The sequence below is a fragment of the Notamacropus eugenii genome, chromosome 6 (genome assembly GCF_028372415.1).
Source record: "Notamacropus eugenii isolate mMacEug1 chromosome 6, mMacEug1.pri_v2, whole genome shotgun sequence".
Taxonomy (NCBI): Eukaryota; Metazoa; Chordata; class Mammalia; order Diprotodontia; family Macropodidae; genus Notamacropus; species Notamacropus eugenii.
In genome coordinates, this window is record NC_092877.1 from 68,366,356 (window position 1) to 68,390,391 (window position 24,036).

Here is a 24,036-nt window from a genome sequence, read left to right on the forward strand (position 1 = left end):
TCACAGAGTTATTAGGATCAAATGAAATAATGAATATAAAATACTGTACATACGCCAGATAATGACAATAATAGCAACAACAAATTCAATTTATTTATTAAGTGCTATCCTAAGTCTTCTTCTGATGCATTGTCATGGTGTGATGGTGACCATGGATTCTTTTCTTTTTTTAGCTTTTATTTAGTATTTAATTTTTCCCCAGTTACACGTAAAAACAATTTTTAACATTCATTTTTAAAACTTTGAGTTACAAATTTTCTTCCTTCCACTCTCTCCACCCACCCCTATGGAGAAGCCAAGAAATTCCATATAGGTTATACATAGGTAGTTAGGTAAAACACAGTCATAATAGTTATGTTGTGAAAGAAACCATAGACAAGAAAAAACCTCAAGAATGATATAGAATTTTTTTAAAAGTATGCTTCAGTCTGTATTCAGACACCAACAGTTTTTGCTCTGGGGATGTTTCATCATAAGTCCTTCAGAGTTGTCTTAGATCATAGCAGTGCTGAGGATAGCTAAGTCATTCATGGCTGATCATTTTACAAAATGTTACTTTGTACACAGTACATTTCACTTTGCATCAGCTCATACAAGTCTTTCCAGGTTTTTCTGAAAGCATTCTGCTTGTCGTTTCTTATAGTACAATAGTATTCCATCACAATCACATATCACAACTTGTTCAGCCATTCCCCAATTGATGGGCATCCCTCAACTTCTAATTCTTTGCCCCTAGAAAACTGTTGCTATAAATATTTTTGTACATATAAATGTACATGTATTTACACTAAATGTACATATATGCACATTAAATGCACGTATAAATATATTTGCATATTTTCCTTTTTGTTTTTTATTTCTTGGGATATAGACCTAGTAGTGGCATTGCTAAGTCAAAGGGTATGCATGGTTTTATAGTACTTTGAGCATAGTTCCAAAGTGCTCTACAGATGGGTTGGATCAGGTCATAACTCCATCAACAATGCATTAAAGTTTCATTTTTCCTACTTTCCCCCCAACATTTGTCATTTATATTTTCTGTCCAATTAGCCAATCTAATAAATATGAGGTAGTATGTCAGAATTGTTTTAATTTGTGTTTCTACAATCAATAGTGAGTTAGAATATTTTTTCATATGGCTATAGATAGCTTTGATTATTTCATCTGGAAACTGATCATTATCTTTTGATCATTTATCAGCTGGGGAATGGCTCTTATCTTATAAATTTGACTTGGTTCTCTATAATTTGAGAAATGAGGCTTTTATCTGAGAAATCTACTTCAAAATTATGTTCACAATTATTATTGCTAACTGTACTTCCCTACATCCTCAGTCCCCTCATTTATTCTATTTTCTCTCTTTTTTCACCCTGTTCCTCCTCAAAAGTGTTTTGCTTCTGACAACCCCTTCCCCCAATCTGCCCTCCCTTCTATGATTCTCTTCCTTCTCTTATCCCCTTCCCCTCCTACTTTCCTGCAGGGGAGATTTCTATACAGAATTGAGTATGTATGTTATTCCCTCTGAGCAAATTCTAATGAGAGTAAGGTTCACTCACTCCCCCTCACCTCCTTCCTCTTCCTCTCCACTGCAAAAGCTTTTTCTTTATTGAGATAATTTACCCTATAATACCTCACCTTTTCTCTTTCTCCCAAAACATTCCTCTCTCACCCCTTAATTTTATTTTTCAGATATCATCCTTTCCTATTCAACTGACACCTGTGCCTCTCTCTCTCTCTCCTTCTAACCACCCTAATAATATGAAGGGTCTTATGAGTTACAAATATCATCTTCCTATGTAGGAATGAAAATAGTTTAACCTTATCAAGTCCCATATAATTTCCCTTTCCTATTTACCTTTTTATACTTTTTCATCAAGAATGCTTGAAAGTCCTCTATCTCATTGAATGTCCATTTTTACCTCTGAAGAATTATACTCAAGTTTTGCTAGGTAGGTGATTCTTGGTTGTAATTCTAGCTCTTTTGCCCTCCAGAATATTATATTCCAGACCTTCTGATCCTTTAATGTAGAAGCTGCTAAACCTTGTGTTATCCTGATTGTGGCTCCAGGATATTTGAATTGTTTGTTTCTGGCTGCTTACAATATTTTCTCCTTGACCTGGGAACTCATGAATTTGGCTAGCATTTTCCTGGGAATTTTCATTTGGGGATCTCTTTTAGGGACTGATTGTTGGATTCTTTCGATTTCTATTTTACCCTCTGGTTCTAGAATATCAAGGCAGTTTTCCTCTCATTTGAGAATATCAGGCCTTGATAATTTCACAAAAGATGATGTTTAGGCTCTATTTTTGAGCATGGCTTTTAGGCAGTCTCATAATTTTTAAATTATCTCTCCTGGATCTGTTTTCCAAGTCAGTTGTTTTCCAGTGGGATATTTCACATTGTCTTCTATTTTTTCATTCTTTTGGTTTTGTTTTATTATTTCTTAATTTCTCATAAAGTCATTAGTTTCCATTTTTTCCATTCTATTTTTCAAGGAATTATTTTCTTCTTTGAGCTTTTGGACCTCCTTTTCCATTTGGTCAGTTCTGTTTTTTAAGGCATCCTTCTCCTCAATGACTTTTTGGCCTAGTCTGCTTTTTAATGTGTTATTTTCTTCAGGACTTTTTGTGCTTCCTTTTCCAAGCCATTGACTCATTTTTCATTATTTTCTTGCATCACTCTCATTTCCCTTCCCAATTTTTCCTCTATCTCTCTTACTTGATTTTCAAAATTCTTTCTGAGCTCTTCCATGGCCTGAGACCAAGTCATATTTTTCTTGGAGGCTTTGGATATAGGAGCTTTGATTGTGTTATCTTCTTTTGAGTGTGTATTTTGATCTTCCTTGTCACCATAGTAACTTTCAGAGACAGAGGTTTTTTTTTTTCTGTTCTTTGCTCCTTTTCCCAGCTTACTGGTTGACTTTTAAGTCTTTGTTAAAGTAGGGCTCTGTTTCCAGGGTAGAAGGTGCACTCTCCCAAGTTTCAGGGGGTTTGTGCAGTTGTTTTCAGAGATACTTCTAGGGACCTGTAAGTTTCCTGTTCTTCCAAGGTGGTATGATCTAAGGAGAGGCATTTATTACTCTCCTGCCCTCTGCTCTGGTCTGTGAGAGACCACAAGCACCCTTTTCTGCCCTGGAAATGTGAGGAGGGTGTGGCTGCAAGCTTTGCTATACTAGTGCTCTTCCTTGTCCTGGGACTGCCACCCAGGACCTGGATCTGAGCATGGGTAAAACAACAGAGTCCTGCCTTAGTACTAGCAAAAAGACTCCTGTAATATCCTGACTAGTTGTTCGATGAACTTAATGTCTGTAGGTTGAAAGTCCTATAAGGAGCCATTGTGCTGCTGATTCGGCCTCTCCCAAGTCCTATGCCTGGTTTGGTGGGGACAGGGCTATGCTGTCATGGCCTGCAGTGGACTGCCCTCCACTCTCATGCAGGTGCAATGGATCCTTTCTGCCAACCTTCTAAGTTGTCTTTAGCATCTGTGAGCTGAGTCGTCTGGAAACTGCCACTTCTCTGAGTAATTCAGTCCCTCTGAGGCCTGCTCCTGGTTTGCTGGATCCTTTTCTGTACTGGCATGGTCTGTGTTTGACTGTGCTTCTCTCTTACCCTGGTGCAACAGACCTTTCCTGCTGACCTTGGAAGTTTTCTTCGGCTGGAAATTTATTTCACTCCCTCTTTTTGTGGATTCTGCTGCTCTAGAATTTTAGAGTCATTCTTAAAGGTATTTGGAGGGGTTTGGGGGAGAGCTCAGGCGAGTCCCTGGCTTTATTCTGCCACCTTTGCTCCTTCTTGTGACCATGGGTTCTTAATGGTTTTGCCAGCAGAACATGAACCTGACAAGTCCTGGCAAGCTGGAGAGGATTTGAGGACACACCTGGGGTGGACTGTTTATTTGTCATCCAAGAATCAACTTACTTCTGCTCAGGCAGGCCTGTCACAGGGTTGGCCTCAGGGGGATGAAATTTTTGGCCACAGCAATCTTCAAAAACTATTTTAATAAGGCATCATTCATAAATTTTGTGATCTGATGTGGTTGAGGAAATGAGAACACTCAGACATCCTTGTGGAAATTTATAGAACATTCTGCTGGGTGATGGGGTGAGGGTAGGGAAAGATTTGCTTCAGTGAGCCTGTAGTTTAATGGGTGGATTTCACATTCAGGAATAACTGTAGTACAACATAGGACACGATAAATGCATGAGAATTAGGACTTGTAGAGGAAAGTGAGGTCTGTTAGGAAAAAGATGATTAAAAACTGAAGGGTATGATGGCTTTTTGGAAAGGGTGGCATTTAAGTCAGCTTAAGGCTGACCTAAGGCCAAATTCCTTCCTTTTCACAAATATTAACTCATATCCCGGCAAATCATCATAGAATAAAGGATATTAGACCTTGGAGAAAGAAGACCAAGGTTTAAGGCTATGCTACTTTTTGTCCATATGACTGTTGATGTGCCTCAGTTTTCTTATCTATAAAATGGAAATAATTCTTATACTACCTTTAACTAAGGGATATCATGAGCTGTAAAAATCTGAGTATTGCCCAAACCAGTGTCTCTTTTTAAAATTTGTAATTATTGAGCTTGATTATATCCATAAAATATAAGAGATGGAGGGAAACTCAGAGGTCATGTAATCCAACCCTTCATTTTATAGAGGAGGAAACTGAAATCTAGAGAGGTCAAACAACTTCTTTCCAGTCACATAGATGTTTGTGGCCAAGTTATTTCTTCTGATTCTCAGGCTAAAGCTGGACTGCTGTGTCACAAATTCTGAGATTCTGCCCATTCTCCACTGGGAAAGCCAAAGACTGACAAAGTCAAATAAAATGTTGACTATAGGGATAGGGAGAGATGATAGTGATGAAGAGAGGAAAAGGTCAGTTTCACCTTTACGGAGTTGCTTCAGTCATGGCCAACTCTGGGAACCTATTTGGGGTTTTCTTGGCAAAGATACTGGAGTAGTTTGCTACTTCCTTCTCCAGATCATTTTATATAGATGAGGAAACTGAGGCAAACAGGATTTAAGTGACTTGCCCAGGGTCACAAAGCTAGTAAGTGTCTGAGGTCAGATTTGAACTCTGGAAAATGAGTTTTCCTGACTCCAGGCTCAGCTGTCTATCCAGTCTATCTAGTCTATCTAGTGCCACCTTACTGCCCCATTGTAGAGCTTAAATGATATGAAATTCAGACAACATAAGCCAATTGATTACAGGCAGGAGTAACCCTGTAGTGGTGAACAATGTTAGTATCAATTTAAAATGTCCTGAGCTCTCCTGAATTTCTGTAGTTCTGGGGATTTCCTTTATCATTTTGCAGTTACTATCCATATCTGGGATAGAATCCAAATGAGAAAAAGGTAATGAAGTGAAGAGAAAAAGTCTGCTAGGATTTAGATTTAAAAGAGACAGATATCTTCTGGGCCAACCTCTTCATTTTAGATGTGTATATACTGAGGTCAAGAGAAGGAATGTCACTTGCTCAAGGTCATACAACTGGTAAGCACAAGAACTGGCATTCTAGCTCTGGTCACCTGATTCCAAATTCAATCCTCTTTCTACTGGTTCCCATCCCATCTGTGTCTCAGTTTTCAGTCTTTCATACATATCAGTTTTATCTCTTTCTAATTTTGATTTGCCTTGTTTCTTCTCATCTGTATGCCATCTGTTTTACTACCTTCTAACCATAGGTGCCACAGTGGAAAGAGTGACAGCCCAGGAATCAGGAGGATTGGAGTTAAAATCTGACCCCAGACACTTACTAGCTGTGTGACCCTGGGAAAGTCACTTAACCCCGTTTGCCTCAGTTTCCTCATCTGTAAAATGAACTGGAGAAGGAAATGGCAAATCACTCCAGTATCCCTGTCGAGAAAATCCCTGATAGGGTCATGAAGAGTCCCACATGACTGAAAAATAACTGAAAAAGTAACCATAGCATAGAACGTAGGCATAGCCCAAAGAGAATTACAAGGAAGCAAGAAACTGTGGACTAAAGTCAGACTCTTCATTTTATCCATTCAAGTGAATATTCTCACTTACTGTTAGGAAAGCCAATCAATCTTAGCAGGTCCTTATCATGTCATTAAATAGCTATGTTTTCTCCTTTGATCCTCATAGAAATCCTGAGAGGGAGGGAGGGAAGAAAGGGAGAGAAGAGAGAGAAATGGAGAGACTGAGTGAGAGAGAGAGCGAGCGAGAACATTATTATTCCCATTTTACAGATGAGGAAACTAAGGCCCAGAGTGTTAACTGATATTAAATACTAGGTCACACAGCTGAGAAGCAGAAGAGTTTATTTCCCTCTCTTTCTTTGTCTCACACACACACACACACACATACACACACACACACACACACATACACACACACACACATACACACACACACACACACACGCATATATATGTATATATACATATTATTTTTGGGGAGGGGGGAGAGCCAATAAGGGTTAAGTGACTTGCCCAGGGAGGGAGGGAAAGAGAGAGAGATTGTACTATACAATTTTAATATATCTACTGTACCACCTAGCTGACCCTCAGGGATATATCTTTTAAAAAATTATTTTTGTGTTATCTTAACTTCTTCTTATTGCTGTTGCTTTATGCCTTAAAAAAGGGGGTCATCCCACAAAAGTTATCCAGAAGTTGTTGAAACCTTGTAAATTTATTTGTATTTCTCATCTATTTCTACCCCAGGAATATAAAATAAGCAAATAGGACTAGGGAGTTGGTATAGAAATAGAGCCTGAGGAGGATGGAGCATCCCATGGGGGCAGTCTACCTTCCTACCCCAAACCACCTCAAATGTTAATTTTTGGAGAACCAGGAAATACACGTCCTATGTCTTCTGATTCCAAGTCTACTGTTCTCATGTTTTCATGCTCTCTCTCTCTCCCTTTCTTCCTTCCTTTCTCTTTATTTCTCTTTCTCCCTTATCCTTCCTTCTCTCTCTCTTTCCCTCCCTCTCTTTTTATACTATACTATGTTGCCTTTAAATCCTGCTTTTCAACACTTCACCAGAATCCAGAAATATTGGGCATATTGCTCTCCAACCAAATTAGAATGGAGAAATGCATTTGCTAATGAGTTCACACATTCATTTGCTAAAATAATCACTATTTTCTTTTCGGAGTTTAGGCCATAATAAGTGTTACATCTCCCCAATGACTTCTCTAGGGATGGGAATATAGAAGTAAACTCAGCTATTATTCAGCTGGGAAGAGCTAGGTTACATCTAACTATACCATTATTTCCCCAGGTCTGGCGCATGCTTGTGTGTGAGCTTAGAGGACTGAAGGAGACACCTATGAACATCTCCATTCACCACAATGACACACAAAGGCAGGGGACCCAGGATTAAATGCTGTAGGAACCACAGTCATGTCACATCTCCCATTGTTTCCTGAAAGCATCCCACTGACTCGCCATACACTTTCTCACTGCTCTGTTCTCTCATATCAGTTATAAGCTCGTATCCACATATCCTTTTCCCTTGTCCACACAGCATCCCCCTTTCTACTCTCTGGCATCCTTAAATCCCCTAAGATAAATGCTGGGACAATTAACTGTTCTTTCCTTCAGCTGTTGCCCAGCATGATGCTTTCCTGACTATCTCCTCACCTTGTGGCAGCTTGCCTTCCTACCAATAAGAGGTCTTCTTAATGTTTAAACCATCCAGGTATTGCTATATAATCATCTAGCCAAGCTAAACGTTGTCACATTGAAGAATGGTGAACATGTTTTCAGTTTGCAGAATCAGCCTGTGGTGTTGTCCACGTGATGCTCAACGGATCAATCAGCCATGCCTTTGTAAACAGCAGGTACCTCTTGTTATGTCTTGTATGTGTGAGATTAGGTATATGTATATATGAGCATTATCTTTTGGATAGTTAAATTTCAGTCTTGGAAGATTTATGATTCACTATTTTTTGTCTTGAAGCTCTGGATCAAAAAAAAAAGTTAAAATTCAGATTCTATTACCAGACTAAGTTTCCTGAAGTGCTAGTTCATTATGTTCAGCTTAATCAAGTGCCTTTTAGCTACAAAGCACTGTCCTAGGGGCTGCAGATGTAACTCTAAAGGTGGACTAACCCCTACTGGGAAGGAGCTGACATTCTAATGGGAAGGCAACAAACACGTGTGAAAATATATGCAGCCTGGAAAAATAAATAAATACAAATAAGAAAAAGGTAGAGTTTGGGAAGAAGGATACTAGCAAAAGGGGGGGGAAGGAAAGTCTTCTTCCAAAAGATGATGTCTGAGATGATCTGAGTCTTGAAGGAAGAGAGAGACTCTATTAGGTGCAGGTGAACACCCTTTTTTCCCTCACTAACATGCAGCCAGAAGTTTAAGGTCAATAAATTTTTGATCGATTGATCAAATGCCTTTCTCTATGTGGAGTCAATTCTGAGGGGATTTATTTCATTCCCTTTGAGGGCCTTGGGTAAAAAAAAAGTTAGCATTCCAGAGCATTATAGTCAACTTGCTAATATATGACACAAGTTCTTGTAAGACTCTTATTGGGGTGAGAACTAGTGACTGTCAGAGATTAATGCAACGTTACTTTCAGAAATGCTCAGAAAAGGATCATGGGAATGAGCTGCAGGGCTAGAAATAAATGAATGAATGTGTATATATACATATATGTATATGTATGTATATATACATATGTGTATGTATACATATACACGGACAGACACACAGACACACACACAGAAAGAGTGAGGGAGAGAGAGAAAGACTGGTTTATATATTCCTCCATACACAAATATATCTGGATCAACAAAAAGACCTAGGGAAATCCTCTCAAAAGTGTGACTAACTCTGAATTGTGACAATTTAAAATGAGAAGGCTTCACTTCATGACTTCCACTCATGCTTCTGGGAAGACATTTGCTGATGTTGCTAGAGATCCGTCCCCGGGCATAACTTACATGCCCATTACTGACTCAAGACAGAGGACATTGTGATGGAGGAAAGGTCTTATGGATGGATGGATGACTAAATGTTGCATTTCAGAATAGAAATTGTGCCTTTTATCCCAAATGGTAGCTTATTGTCCCTTGTGCTAAGTGGGTAATAATTTCTAACAGCCAGTTAAAGGCTGCCAGCGGCTTGAATTTGCTGTTGAAAGCTGCCTTCTGTTCTGTGTCCCTTCTGCCTCAGCATTTTCGGAAGTGTGGAGGTTCACCATTTGAATCCAAAGAAAGTCCATTTGATGAAGATTTGGGTGATGCACAACATCAGGGGACAGTCAAGGTAAACTGAATATTAAATGTCAACAATTAACCCAATATCATTTCATAATGCATTAATGAGATGTTGTGGTTGTCAGAATGCATTCCAAAGCAGCCACTCCTAGGGAAACTGCGCTTGCATGGAAAATACTCAGGAGCCAGCGAAGATTTGGATCTTCAGGGTATGTGTTCATCATCTTTTTTTCTTTCCTTTCCAGTGACTCATGTTCAAGTTCTTCCATCAAGGAGCTGAAATCCATTATAGAAGGCAGGAACATTGCATTCTCCTGTAAGGATGACCACAGGTAATTGCTTTCTCTACAAATAGAAAGAAAAGGCATCTTAACTTTCTGAGAAATATTTTCCCTGTTCTCCTCGCTGACCCAGAAGTATCTGTCGTTGAGCCTTATACGTCGTGCCAAAGAGTATAGTAGTAGTTTCTGGTACATACAGTGCAAAAAGTCCTTGGTGCAGAGGAGAGACAGACCACTGGGTCTGGAGGAGGAAGACGTGAGCTGGGCTCTCAGTTCTGCCCCTTGCTACTCTCAGATCATAGGGTCACTCAGTTTTAGAGCCATCTAGCTTTGTGGCTTCATTTTATAGGTAATGCATCTAAGGCTCAGGTTAAGTGACTTACCCAAGATCTTACAGGTGAAGCAGGCAGATTTCAAACCTAGGTCCTTCAACTCTGTGGGCTGATTTCTCATCTGAAAATGGGGGAATTATTCGTTATATTACCTACTTCAAAGGATGATTGTGAAAAATACTTGGAAGACCTCAGAGCAAAGCTACTGTTCTTGCTTTTGCAATGACTAATTTCCCATCCTTGGAATTCCCTCTCTCTCCACCTTAGCCTCCAGAATTTGCTCCTTCAAGATTCAGTTGAAATCTTACCTCCTCAGTCTCTTTCATCCTCTTCCCTGTTCCCCTCACCTCCCCACCTCTAATGCTTTTCTTTTGAGGCTACCTTCCACTTAATCTCTCTCTCTGTCTCTCTGTCTCTGTCTCTCTCTCTCTCTCTCTCTCTCTGTCTCTCTCTCTCTCTGTCTCTGTCTCTATGTATACACATACACACATATATAATCTTTTTTCATGTTGTCTCTCCTATTAGAATGTATTCTCCTTGAGGGCAGAGATTGTTTTTTGCCTTTTTTCTTTTCCCCAATGTTTAGCATAGTGCCGTCACATAGTAAAAGTTTAATAAATTAACGAAGGTTTGTTAACTGACTAATATAAGCCCCTGCTCCCTCTTTCTGTGGCACCCTTTCTTCTCCTTATTCCTAGCCTCATCACTGTCTTTTTTCTAAGCATGCTTCCCCATGAGTTTCTTATACTCACCTGATAGACAGATAGGAATAAAAAGTCTGAATGTGGTTGCTGGCTAGATGAGAATATTATATGAAAGTTTCTAAGGTAAGGAGGGCTGGTCCCAGGCAGGCTTTGAAATCAGGGATTTTTCACTAACCTCATAGAAAAAACATATTCTGATTTTCTTTTAGTTGGAAAGGACCTGAGAAATGATCAGAATTTCATAAGGTCGAGCTGTAAGACCCTTAGAGCCTGGGACTGTGTCTTAATTTTCTTCGTATCTCCTAAGGTATCTAGCACGTTACGAATGAATGAGACCCATAAATGTTAGGGCTATTTTGAATGACTTCAGTGAAATCAATTTCTCCAAACCATTCCACCTTCATAACATTTTCACAGATTTTCACAATTTGGAGCAGAATATTTTTGAAAAGAATGTTCTTTGAGTGGTTTTATATGTGCTGAACTGTTACTTAGGCCAATGATATCCTACAAAAGAATCACCTTAACAGTGAGATGGTTGCATCTTTTTTTAAAACTTGTCTGGGTTGCCTGATCTCTAGCACAAGCACATCCAAGAAAACAGGGAAGGACTCAGAAGGTATTCTCAAGCTCTCAATGACTGTGACATACTTAACTGCTCAGTACTTTCATAAAATCCCATCATCCCAGAGTTGCACAGTCCAAGGCACAAAGCTATTCCCAGGGAAACAGAACTTAGGAACATACAAACAAAAGCATGCTGGGAAAACCGCTTGGGTGACCAGACTCTCCAAAGTGCTTCAAGGGTCTCTTGCATTCTCTCCTTTCAATATTTGCAATTCTACAACCATAAAATAAAAATGAGTATAAGGACACAATTCCAGAGGTGCTGGATTCTTCCTGCTTTTATAAGCTACCTACAGGAAGCCTCACAGTGGGAAAGAAACTGGCATACTTGTTGAGTCTGACAGTAACAACTTCTATCTTTTTGATCCCACAACTTAACTACTTTTTCTCCCCAATCGTGATAATGAAAAATAACATTATCCTCACTGAGAATTAGAAAATGTGGTTAGGTCAGTATATTCCACATACAGAAATACTAAACTCAAATTCATCTAAGAGAGGAGTCTGGTTAGAAGCCAGAATCGTGTTCCCTTTCTGTTTGAAATACTCTAGAGAAGAGTACAGATTCTGGGCACAACTTCTAGCCACACCTCCCCCTCTCTTTTGAATGTGGTTAAAATACCCAAACAAAGCTACCCTCTAATCCATGAATCCTGGACTCTGACCATCAGAGTTGGTACTAGGTTGACAGACAAGGTCAGCAACTGTATAAGGCAACACTCAAAGGGAGGCAAAGGGATACTTTTTAATATTTATAAATGCGCATTTTTTTATTAGAAAATTCTGTTTTCCACAGTTTGTAGGAATTAATTTCATGATAGTCAAGCCTGTGTTTATAGTGAATGGTCAAAACCTTTAGAGGTCAGGAACTCAAAGAGAACATAATTTTGCAACCATGCCTATGGCACCCAAAAATCTTATTATGGGTCTACTGGACTTTGATTTCAATGTTTCTTTAAGTAAATAAAAAAACTGCTATTCTCCCTCAAGAAGCTGGGAACATCTGGTTTACCATGTTTCCAGTTTCCTTTGCATTTCACTCTGGCAGCATAGCTATTTCAGTAGAGTTTCACAGATAGAAGGTTGGCTGGATTTTGAGGACCTGAGTTCAAATGTCGCTCATACCAATATCTTTGCGACCTTGGGTAATCCACTTAGCCCTGCCTGGGTCTCATTTTCCTCACCTATAAAATGAAAGGGATTCTTTCCAGCTCAAAATCCACAGTTCTAAAAGTTCAAATCATTTGTGTACTGTTTTCCCCTTTGGAACATCATCCTGATACTCTATCTAGTATATGTGTCTGTGGATTTACATTTGGCCTTAAATAAAGCTTAAATTAGGCTATATTTAAAAATCATTCCGTGGAGAGGAAATTGTATTTTTCAATGAACAGACATTAAGCATCTACTATAGGCAAAGCTTTAGGGAAGACACACAGATGAATAAAATAAATAGCACACAGTCTTTGCCCCTTAGGGTGCCTGTATCCTAGTATGAAGTTAGTTAACATTTATATAATGCTCCCTGTGTGTTAGGCACTGTGCTAAGCATTTTACCATTACCTCATTTGATCCTCCAGCAACTCTGAGAGGTACATTCTTTCGTCATCCCCTTTTTATAGATGAGGAAACTGAGGCAAACAGAGGTTAAGTGACTCTTCCAGGGGCCAACAGTTAGTAAGCATCTGAGGCTGGATGTTACTCAGGTGTTCCTGACTCCAAGTTCAACACTCAATCCACTGTGCCATCTTGCAAATGGCTGGGCCATTCGCACAAATAATTATAATATGGTTCTTTTTTTTCCCTTTAGGGACTATGTTATGATAGTGCCTAGACATATATTGAGTGTTCTTTGATTTGCTAATGTTCAGTTATTTCCGTCATGTCTGATTCTTTGTGACCCCATTTGGGGTTTTCTTGCCAAAGATACAGGAGTGGTTTGCTATTTCCTTCCCCAGCTCATTTTACAGATGAAGGCAAACAGGTGACTTGCCTAGGGTCACACAGCTAGTAAATGTTTGAGGCTGGATTTGAACTCATGAAGATTTGAACTCATGAAAATGAATCTTCCTGATTCCAAACCCAGTGCTCTATCCACTTTGCCACCTAGCTGCTAGAATGGCTAGTGACTCAGATATTTTACACATACTGTTCTTTCAAATGAGACCTTAAGTATGATAGCATGGTATAGTAAAGAGAGTGTTCACTGGCTCCTTAATGGCCTTAGGTTCAAATCTCACCCCTGATACTTACTACTTGTATGATTTTGGGCATGTCACTTAACTTGTCTGGGAAATGAAAGGTTGAACTAGGTGGCCTCTGAAATCCCTTCTAACTGAGGTCTTCTCATTGATTTCCTCCTGGATTTTGTTACTGCTACATAGAAATGCTGGTCACCTCTGTGGGTTTATTTTGTTTCTGAAGCTATTGTCTCAATTACTTTAAGAAACAATACAAAATAGAATATAAGTACCTGGGAGAGCGACAAAGCATTGTGAATATCTGAGAAGGGAGACATTCTTTTCTGGGTGGAGAGCACTGGGGAAAGCTTCACCAACAGGTAAGAACCGAGCTAGGCCTTAATGGGTGGCTAAGATTTCAGAGGAAGGAGGTATTAGTGATAAAGAAGTCAGGGCTGCTAAGCAGATGGGGCAGAAAGGTGGGTGTGTTGTTTCCAGAAGTTTTGAGGAATGCACTAGTCTTCTCTCATTCTGGGAGGGCTGCCACAGGTTGTGGATGAAAGTAAGGAGAAGCAGAATTTATGGGATGGTGTTGCTATGGCTTATTGCACTTACTGTACTGCTGTTGTGGAACTAATTCTTTTAGAAAAAAAGGGGAAATTGAGCCAGGGTCAGTGTTCCTCTATGGTCTCCCTTGGTGTTTCTGTGCTCCCCATGTTATCTATGTCCCTAAGAAAATCTTGTGGGCTCAGCCATCCTGTGAGCCACTCTAAATCTCTAGCACTTGAAAATACAGAAAGGTTCATTGGTGAAGGATCTGTATTACAAAATCAGCCTCAGACATGGCCTTCCTTAACAGTTTTTGAGCTGTTACTTCCATTCTAAGGCATTTATTTCTGTGTCATAGGTCACCAAGCCCTCATAGTCAGTGGTCATTCTAGACCAGAGGTGGGATCCTTAAGTGAGGTCTTTCGATTGAATTCAATTTGATAAAAGGCCATATGTGGCCTGAAGGCTGCAGGTTCCCTCACCCCTGTGCAGTTGTAGGAAATAGTGTGAAAACATTCAAGGAGATGGAAAAAGGTCATATGAGTTTGGAATATAGCAACCCCTTTGACAGGGTTTTTAGAGTTTGTGATGGGAAGAAGTTTGAGATGGGAAGAAGTTTGAGATAAGACTACAATGTAAAGATGGATCCCTGTCGTGGATACCCTTGCATGCCAGGCTAAAGTTTTCATTCGTTAGTACATCCCCACAAAAATAGAAAAGTTATATATTCTAAACTTCTATTATTAGACTTGGGGCAGTTAGGTAGCTCAGTGGATAGAGGCACTAGGCTTGGATCAGGAAGATTCATCTTTGTGATTTCAGATTTGGCCTCAGACACTTAGTGACCTTAGGCATGTCACTTCACCCTGTTTGCCTGAGTTTCCTCATCTGTAAAATGAACTGGAGAAGGAAATGTCAAACCACTCCAGGATCTTTGCCAAGAAAATCCCAAATGGGTCACAAGGAGTCAGAGACAACTAAAACAACTGAACAGTAACTCTTAGATTTTGCCTGTCATATAACAATCAAGTCCTGGTTTCACATCTCACTTTGAACAAGCTCAGGGAGGGAAACCTGTGGCCTCGAGGTCACATGTGGCCTTCTAGGTCCTTGGGTGCAGCCTTTTGACTGAGTCCAGGTTACAGAACAAATCGTTTTATTAAGGGGATTTATCCTGTGAAGTTTGGATTCAGTCAAAGGGTCACATCTGAAGACCTAGAGGGCCACGTGTAGCTGCAAGTTCCCCACTCCTAGGCAAGCTGTATAATTGTGACCTCAGCCTCTCAGAGTCTCACTTTCCTTACTGGTAAGATAAGGATGATAATATTAGCATTGCCCAACTTACAGAATTGCAAACCTTAAAGCCTTATGGAATTGTGACTTGTGGTTACTACTCTTTCTAAATACTTTGTATTTTTCTCTTCTCACAGGGATGTTCAACTCATTCAGTGTGTAGGAAACTCTGAGGAACCAGTCTGCAGAGCCAATAGAACTGAATCTTGAGGTGTCTTTAAGTAAAAATTTTTTTGCAATATTAATCCTCATCTAAGACAATACAGAGAAGACACATACATTAAGGAGAGAATCTCTCAAAACCCAGACGTTTAGAGAGCAAGTTGGTTTAATTTCAAAACACGGGCATTACTGAGTCTCAGAACAATGTTATAAAAATAATTTACAACAGTTATATTCTATCTAGGTATTCTAATATTTAGCAATAAGTAATTCTTGAATCAAGTTAGAAATATATTTGTATTAAATGTTTTTAATTAGTATTTCTCTGTGAGGGACACTAAAGTGTACATTTGTACCCTATTTCTACAAAAAAAAAAAACCCAAGGAACATTGATTTACATCCTAATAAGTGTCTTTTCTTTGGTCAAGAAAAGATCAGGTCTTTTCAGAAAACATGACACTCCCATTTCTGTGCTCCTGACTGCATTTATCCTGGTTATATTTCCGCATATTCAAATTGAATATCACACCATTATTTTATCTATTGAGAAACATGTCTCCATTAAGATTTCCTGCCCTGTTCTCAAGGGTTAATGAATGTTAATACTGAATATTTTTAGAACAAAGAGTTTTGTTTCTTCTGGGAGGAGGTGTGGCTCATTGTGTTTATCTTTCTATTCTGGGGTCCTTCTAACACCTATGAAAGGTTGAACAGGTCCACAAAATGTTCACTAGCTCTTTTCATACTTCCTAATGTTACAATGATAGTGTGTGAGATGGGAGGGATCCGATAACTTAAACATAAACAGTCATGGAGAGAAGCATAGTCTCCCAGATTGTGCAATGGATAGAGCTATGGGTCTAGAGTAGGTAAGACCAGAGTTCAAATTTGACCTCAGATGTTAGCCGTGTGACCCTATACAGGTCACATAACCTTTGTTTGCCTTGAAGTCAGCTAGGTGGCTCAGTGGATAGAATGCTGGGCCAAGCCAGGAACACTTGAATTCAAATCTGTTCTTAGTCACTAGCTGTGGGACCCTGGGTGAGTTATTTAACTGTTTGCCTCCACTTTTCTTTTCTGTAAAATAGAGAGAATATTGCACTTACCTGATATGGCTCTTGTGAAGATGAAATGAGATAACTATGTAAAGTGTTTTGTAAACTACATAGAGCTAATGCAAATATACCCTATTATTGTCATTATTGCTATCTGTAAGCACAGATCACACCTTCAGTTTATCCATAGTATGCTTTCTTTTAAGGCAAGCTTGATTTTTCTCGTGCTAGGTTTGTTATGGCTGATTGGGCATTTACCAGACCCATTTCCGTTAGCTACTGTACTACTTACATGCTGGACAAGCAATCCAACCTTTGCCTGCAGACTCCTAGTGAAAGGGGATGAGTTGTCTCCTTGGAAAGTCTGTTTCATTCTTGCATAGCTGTCATTGTTAGGAAGTTTTTCCTGGCATCATACCTAAATGTGCCTCCTGGCAACTTCCAACCACTGCTGCTCGCTCAGCCCTCCGGGCACCACCAAACATGTCTAATCCCTTTGACAGTTTCTGGGCATCCCAACTTGCATACTCAGGCAATTGTTCCTAGGGCCAACCTTCTCTCATGACAATCCCAGTTCCAGAATGCTCTCTTCCAGTTCACCACCAAGCCCTTTCTTTTCTGTTAAAGACCTCTTGAAATTTTGCTTCCTTCAGTGAAATGGTTCTCCAAATATGTAACTTCTCTAAGTCAGGGCTTTCTACAGCAGAGGAAGCTTTTATATGTATTCTTCTGCTAAATTCTTTAGCTGTCTGTGAGCTTTGTGAGCTTGGGAATCTTCTGAATGGTGGCACAGTGAACAGAGCTCTAGTTCTGAAGTCAGAAAGATCAGAGTGACCTTCAGACACTTATTGGCTGTGTGACCTTGGGCAAGTCATGTAACTCCAATTGCCTTGCCTTCTACCTTCCAAAAAATAAAAAAGATCCTCTAGTCAGAAGGAGAATTCACTCTCTACAGAGGCAAGCTATTCTACCTTTTTTAATAAAAATTTAATCTATACCATTATCATTTTCTCCATCACTTTCTTAAGTCTAGACAAAGAACAAGAAATTAAGCCTTGATTTTGATATTCTGCTTTTGTTAGTACTTTCGGAGATTGTACTAGAGGTCATATAGTCTAACCCTTTCATGTTACAGATGAGGAAACTGGGTTTGAGAAATTAACTGACTTGCTCAAGGACAAGAAAATCCTAAGAAAGCATTTGCACAAAGAAAGCCTGTTTAATAATAATGATAGTAGCCTTTAGATACCACTTACGATGTGCCAGGCACTGTGCTATGCACTTTATATAAGCAGGATTTATTTATCTAGGATCCTACTAGAGTCTGGGCACATGTCCCCCAGAGTCCCCTGGTCCTAACACCCATCATTTGCAATGGATGAACACGAGGTCCTGAGCAGAGCTGCCAGGGATCTGAAAGCCCCCAGCCACCAAGACAGAAAGTTCTGCTGACGTTCTTCATTTGAATATTTCCTTCCCTCCTACCAAGAGTTCCTGACCTCAGGCCCATTCAAGGCACTGGAGGCCCCTCTCTAGTCTATGATAATTCCCTGGTACCACAGGAGAGAAGGGAGGGAAGTAGGGCCTCCAATCCAGGGCTTTTCATCACTACAGTCTGGGATACATCTTCCCATTGGCTTTTTGTCCTTTCGCTCTTTGTTCTTAGGGAGGCAATAATAGGAAGATTTTTGGTTCTGGAGTCCGAGGATCTGGGTTCCAATCTCATCTCTGAAACTTTCCACCTGTGTAACCTTGGGCAAATAATTTAACCTCCTCTAGGTCTCAGTTTCATCAGCTGTAAAAGGAGAAAGTTCTATGTACTAGATGGCCTCAAAAGTCCCTTCCAGCTCTCGATCTATGATTATGTGAGCTCTTTCAGGCAGGTAGATTGAAGGCTAGTAAATTCTAATTAATGATTTGTCCCTCCTCAAATTGCCTTACATTTAATCGACTTAAAATTTCATATAAAATGCAAGATCTTTGAGAACCCTGAGCCCATGAAATATATATGTATACATATATGTATAGATATGATGCACACATGTGTATTTAGGCTAGATGATGCAGTGGATAGAATGTCAGGCCTGAAGTCAGAAAAACTCATCTTCTGGAGTTCAAATCCAGCCTCACTAGCCTTACTAGCTATGTGATTCTGGGCAAGTCACTTAACCCTGTTTGCCTCAGTTTCCTCATCTGTAAAATGAGCTAGATAAGGAAATGGCAAACCCCTATTGTGTCTTTGCCAAGAAAACCCCCAAATGGGGTCATAAAAAGTTGGATGCAAGTGAAACAACTGAGCAACAATATATATGTATATATATACATATATATACACACACATAATGCATATATGTATTTATAGATATATACACACATATGCATATATACATAAATGTTCATGCATATACATATATATATATACATACACGCATACAAACATAAACTAGCACAGAAAGACTTTATGAGAAAGAAGGTAGAAAGAAATGACATAAAGAGATTGCAGTCTCACTTGGTAGAGTGAGTACCAAGCAAATAAGAACACAGACCCATTGGACTAACAAAGCATCCTGGATTTAGAGGAACCCCCCCCCACCTCCAAAACAATAATGATCCTGAGCGTAGTTCTCCCACTTCACTAAAGGGAAACAAGCCCAGACTGCATAAAACACACGCTGGTGCTACCGTAATCATACAGACATCTAGACCACACACCCTACCCATGTCTTCGTGATGTAGGAAACACAACTGGTGAAGGCTTCCTTATGACCCGAGGCATACAAGGCCCACCCTGTGAGGACTTGGTGTGCAGAGTTTAAATGGGGTTCCTATTTCCTCTCTAACTTAGTGGCCAGCTGTTGTGGTCAATGTACAAATGCGGAGAGTAGCAGTTTGATCTGAATTACTGTCTTTTTAACCTTAAGAATTGTATCCTTTTAGTATTTTGTTATAAATAAATATGTACGTAATAAAGTCTTTGTATTACATTAAATGATCCACCCGTTCCTCATTGCATTCAAATCTCTTTAACCCTGAGCCTGAATCCCTCCATGGGTCTATATTAGGCTTGGCTCCAAATCAATCAATCAGTCACCATTTGTTAAGTACCTACTACGTGCCAGACATTGTGCTAAGGGCTGGGGATACAAAAAGAGACAAGAGACAGTCACTTCCCCTCAAGAGCTTACAAGTTAAGAGGGGAGACAGCATGCAAACAAATACACACAAAGTAAGTTACACCCAGGACATATGGCAGATAATTAACTAAGCTGAGGCACTGGAATGAAGTGGATTTGGAGAGGGCTTCCTCCAAGAGGTGGTTTGTTTGATGAAGAGGGACAACTGGTTGGGTGATCCATTAGGCACAGTTTCAGGTTTGGGGTTCATAAAATATAGAGCTATAGTATACCTTGTAACTCTGCCTGTCAAGATGCTAATCTTGCTTCAACACTCAGCTCCATTAGACTATTGGGCTTTCCCTGAACCGTCAAACTGTTTGTTCTCTCTCCAAATTATTTTGCATTTACGTCTGCGTACATGCTATATCCTCACAGTAGACCATAAGTGTTTGCATAAAGTTAAGTGCTTAATAATGTTTATTGAATTGAACTGAGCTAAGTCAATCTAGTTTTTTGGTTTGTTCATTTGTGGGTTTGTTTGTTTCTTTGGGAGGACTCCATTTTCTAACAGACCACGAAAAGGAAATGCAGGGCAGGACCTCCTTAGGCAACTCCTCACCTTCTTCCTCCTTTTCAATTTAATCTTGGGTCATTGGAAAAAGTACAAGGATTCACTACAAAGGAGAAAACTCAAGATGAAGGTTATGGTGGTTTTCTGACCAAACTAGGAGGTGAGATATTGTGAAAGAGACTTAGAGTCAGGAAACAGAGAGCCCAGATCTGGTCTGGACATCGACTACCTGTGTAATTTCATCTCTTAGGGTAGATAGATGGCTCAGTGCATAGACCGCTGAGCTTGGAATCAGGAAGACTCATCTTTGTGAATCTGAATTTGGCCTTAGACACTTGGTGACCTTAGGCAAGTCACTTAACCCTGTTTGCCTCAGTTCATCATCTGTAAAATGAGCTCGAGAAGGAAATGGCAAACCACTCCAGGATCTTTGCCAAGAAAACTCCATATGAGGCCACAGAAAGTTGGATTCAACTGAAAAGACTTAACAACACGTTCACCTTGGGTTTCTGTCTGTCTAGTCTCACTAGTTTCACTAGTCTCAAGGCCCTCCTGCTTCCTAGTCCCAAACCAGACCAGAATCTAACCCTGCACAAGGAAGCTATAGACAGCAGCATTTCCAAGGCTAATCTCATTTTGTATTCTGCAGCAATAGGAGAACAGGGACACAAAGTTCCCATGCAAATAAATCCATTCTGGAGATTGAACTGACATTAAAGAAAGCCGGATTTGGCTACAGAAGACATAATGACACAATGAGACAATAACAGTGCAGTATCTTTAAATTCCCTATCATTCAAGTAAATAAGCCCCCTTTTCTTCTTGTCCTCCCAATATTAGCAAAAACCCACAAGACTTGACAAAATGTCACATTTCTGAAATCTGGTGCTTAAAGAGCTTGTAAAATGTCACACAAAACCATTCCCTGATGCATTGTATCACCTGAAGTTTTAATAAACTATGTAGGAGGTGACATTTAACTTTACTATTACATTATTTTCTTCTTGTGTGCACAGTGTGACAATCATATTTTATCACTTCTTGTCTTTATTCTCAGAAGCTCATTAAGTCAAGAGTTCACTAGTCAGATATGAATTCCTAATACCTGACTGCTTTTATGGACAGTATTTCCTTCTAACTGCACTATAGTACTTGGTTTACTTGTTTAAAAACATGACTTCGAGAAGTGTTCCCTAGACTTCACCAGACCACCAAAGTGGTCCAGGACACACTCAAAAATGTTAAGAACCTCTAGAGTACTTTCTTCATTTCCCTCTTACCTCCCCACTCCATCACCTTAACTCCACGAAAAACAAATAAAACTCTTTTGTCAGAAACTCATACTCAAGGAAAACTAATTCCCACATCAGCCATGTAAAAAAAGTGTCAGTCTGCCCTCAGTCTATCACCTCTCTGATAGGTTCTCTGAGATTGTGGTTGGTAATTTCATTGGTCAGAATTCCTAAACCCTTCAAAGTTCTTCAAATCTTGGCAATGTTGATATGAAAAAGAATTGTTCTCTGGTTTCTGCTCACTTCACTTCTTAAGCAGGTCTATTCAGTGCGTAGGCAATACCTCACCCTAAGTGAGTACCTGCACAGACCTTGGCCCAAAGGTCTGGGTCATCTCCAGTCCTGAGGAATATCAGTCCCTGGATTCAGATGGCTCTGGAGGAGAAGTGAGACTGGTGACCTGCACAGCGCCCCCCCTCACTCAAAACAAAGTCAAGTGCAAGTCATGTCATCATTTCTCTGATGGCATGGTCTTCTTCAGCAACGAAGGACGAACACAAAAACAACAATTCTACATCAAACCATTCCATTCATGATTTCTTTTTTTTTTTAGGTTGATTCAAAAATGATAATGATCTTTACCTATCTGTTTATAAATTCTTATTTATTAATTTATTTTTATTAATTTATTTAACTTTTAACATTCATTTTCACAAAATTTTGGGTTCCAAATTTTCTCCCCATTTGTCCTCTCCCCCCACCCCAAAACACTGAGCATTCTAATTGTCCCTATCACCAATCTGCCCTGTCTTCTATCATTCCTCCCTTCCCTTGTCCCCATCTTCTCTTTTGTCCTGTAGGGCCAGATAACTTTCTATACCCCTTTACCTGTATTCCTTATTTCCTAGTAGCAAGAACAGTACTCGACAGTTGATCCTAAAACATTGAGTTCCAACTTCTCTTCATCCCTCCCTCCCCACCCCTTCCCTTTGGAGGGCAAGCAATTCAATATAGGCCATATCTGTGTAGTTTTGCAAATGACTTCCATAATAGTCATGTTGTGTAAGACTAACTATATTTCCCTCCATCCTATCCTGTCCCCCATTGCTTCTATTCTCTCTTTTGATCCTGTCCCTCCCCAAGAGTGTTGACTTCAAATTGCTCCCTCCTCCCATTGCCCTCCCTTTCATCCTCCCCCCCCCACCCTGCTTATCCCCTTCTCTCCCACTTTCCCGTATTGTAAGATAGGTTTTCATACCAAAATGAGTGTGCATTTTATTCCTTCTTTTAGTGGAATGTGATGAGAGTAAACTTCATGTTTTTCTCTCACCTCCCTTCTTTTTCCCTCCACTAAAAAGTCTTTTTCTTGCCTCTTTTATGAGAGATAATTTGCCCCATTCCATTTCTCCCTTTCTCCTCCCAATATATTTCTCTCTCACCGCTTAATTTCATTTTTTTAAGATATGATCCCATCCTATTCAATTCACTCTGTGCTCTCTGTCTCTCTCTGTGTGTGTAATCCCACCCAGTACCCAGATACTGAAAAGTTTCAAGAGTTACAAATATTTTCTTTCCATGTAGGAATGTAAACAGTTCAACTTTAGTAAGTCCCTTGTGACTTCTCTTTGCTGTTTGCCTTTTCATGCTTCTCTTCATTCTTGTGTTTGAAAGTCAAATTTTCTTTTCAGCTCTGGTCTTTTCATCAAGAAAGCTTGAAAGTCCTCGATTTCATTGAAAGACCATTTTTTCCCCTAAAGTATTATACTCAGTTTTGCTGGGTAGGTGATTCTTGGTTTTAGTCCTAGTTCCTTTGACTTCTGGAATATCATATTCTACACCCTTCGATCCCTTAATGTAGAAGCTGCTAGATCTTGTGTTATCCTGATTGTATTTCCACAATACTTGAATTGTTTCTTTCTGGCTGCTTGCAATACTTTCTCCTTGACCAGGGAACTTTGGAATTTGGCCACAATGTTCCTAGGAGTTTCTCTTTTTGGATCTCTTTCAGGCGGTGATCAGTGGATTCCTTGAATATTTATTTTGCCCTCTGGTTCTAGAATCTCAGGGCAGTTTTCCTTGATAATTTCATAAAAGATGATGTCTAAGCTCTTTTTTTGATCATGGCTTTCAGGTAGTCCCATAATTTTTAAATTGTCTCTCCTGGATCTATTTTTGTTGTTTTTCCAATGAGATATTTCACATTCTCTTCCATTTTTTCATTCTTTTGGTTTTGTTTTGTGATTTCTTGGTTTCTCACAAAGTCATTAGCCTCCATCTGTTCCATTCTAATTTTGAAAGAACTATTTTCTTCAGTGAGCTTTTGAATCTCCTTTTCCATTTGGCTAATTCTGCTTTTTAAAGCATTCTTCTCCTCATTGGCTTTTTGAACCTCTTTTGCCAATTGAGTTAGCCTATTTTTTAAGATGTTATTTTCTTCCACATTTTTTGGGGTCTCTTTTAGCAAGGTGTTGACCTGCTTTTCATACTTTTCTTTCATCTCTCTCATTTCTCTTCCCAGTTTTTCCTCCACCTCTCTTACTTGATTTTCAAAATCTTTTTTAGCTGTTCCATAGCCTGAGCCCATGATATATTTATTTTGGATGTGTGGGATACAGAAGCCTTGACTTCTGTGTCTTTCCCTGATGGTAAGTATTGTTCTTCCTTATCAGAAAGGAAGGGAGGAAATACCTGTTCACCAAGAAAGTAACCTTCTATAGTCTTATT

At 39.6% G+C, this 24,036-nt stretch overlaps 1 protein-coding gene across 3 annotated transcripts in view; it reads left to right on the forward strand.

Annotated features, from left to right (window-relative positions):
* CD38 (CD38 molecule) overlaps positions 1-24,036 on the forward strand; it is a 133,955-nt gene that overhangs the window by 71,514 nt on the left and 38,405 nt on the right. For 2 of the 3 annotated variants that reach the window (XM_072620303.1, XM_072620305.1), the window contains exons 5-7: positions 7,747-7,820; positions 9,166-9,258; positions 9,455-9,541. In XM_072620303.1, coding sequence (XP_072476404.1) covers positions 7,747-7,820; positions 9,166-9,258; positions 9,455-9,541 — 254 coding nt within the window. Of the gene's footprint in view, positions 1-7,746; positions 7,821-9,165; positions 9,259-9,454; positions 9,542-15,312; positions 19,386-24,036 lie in introns of those variants that run through there. The other variant, XM_072620306.1, reaches the window with a different exon arrangement.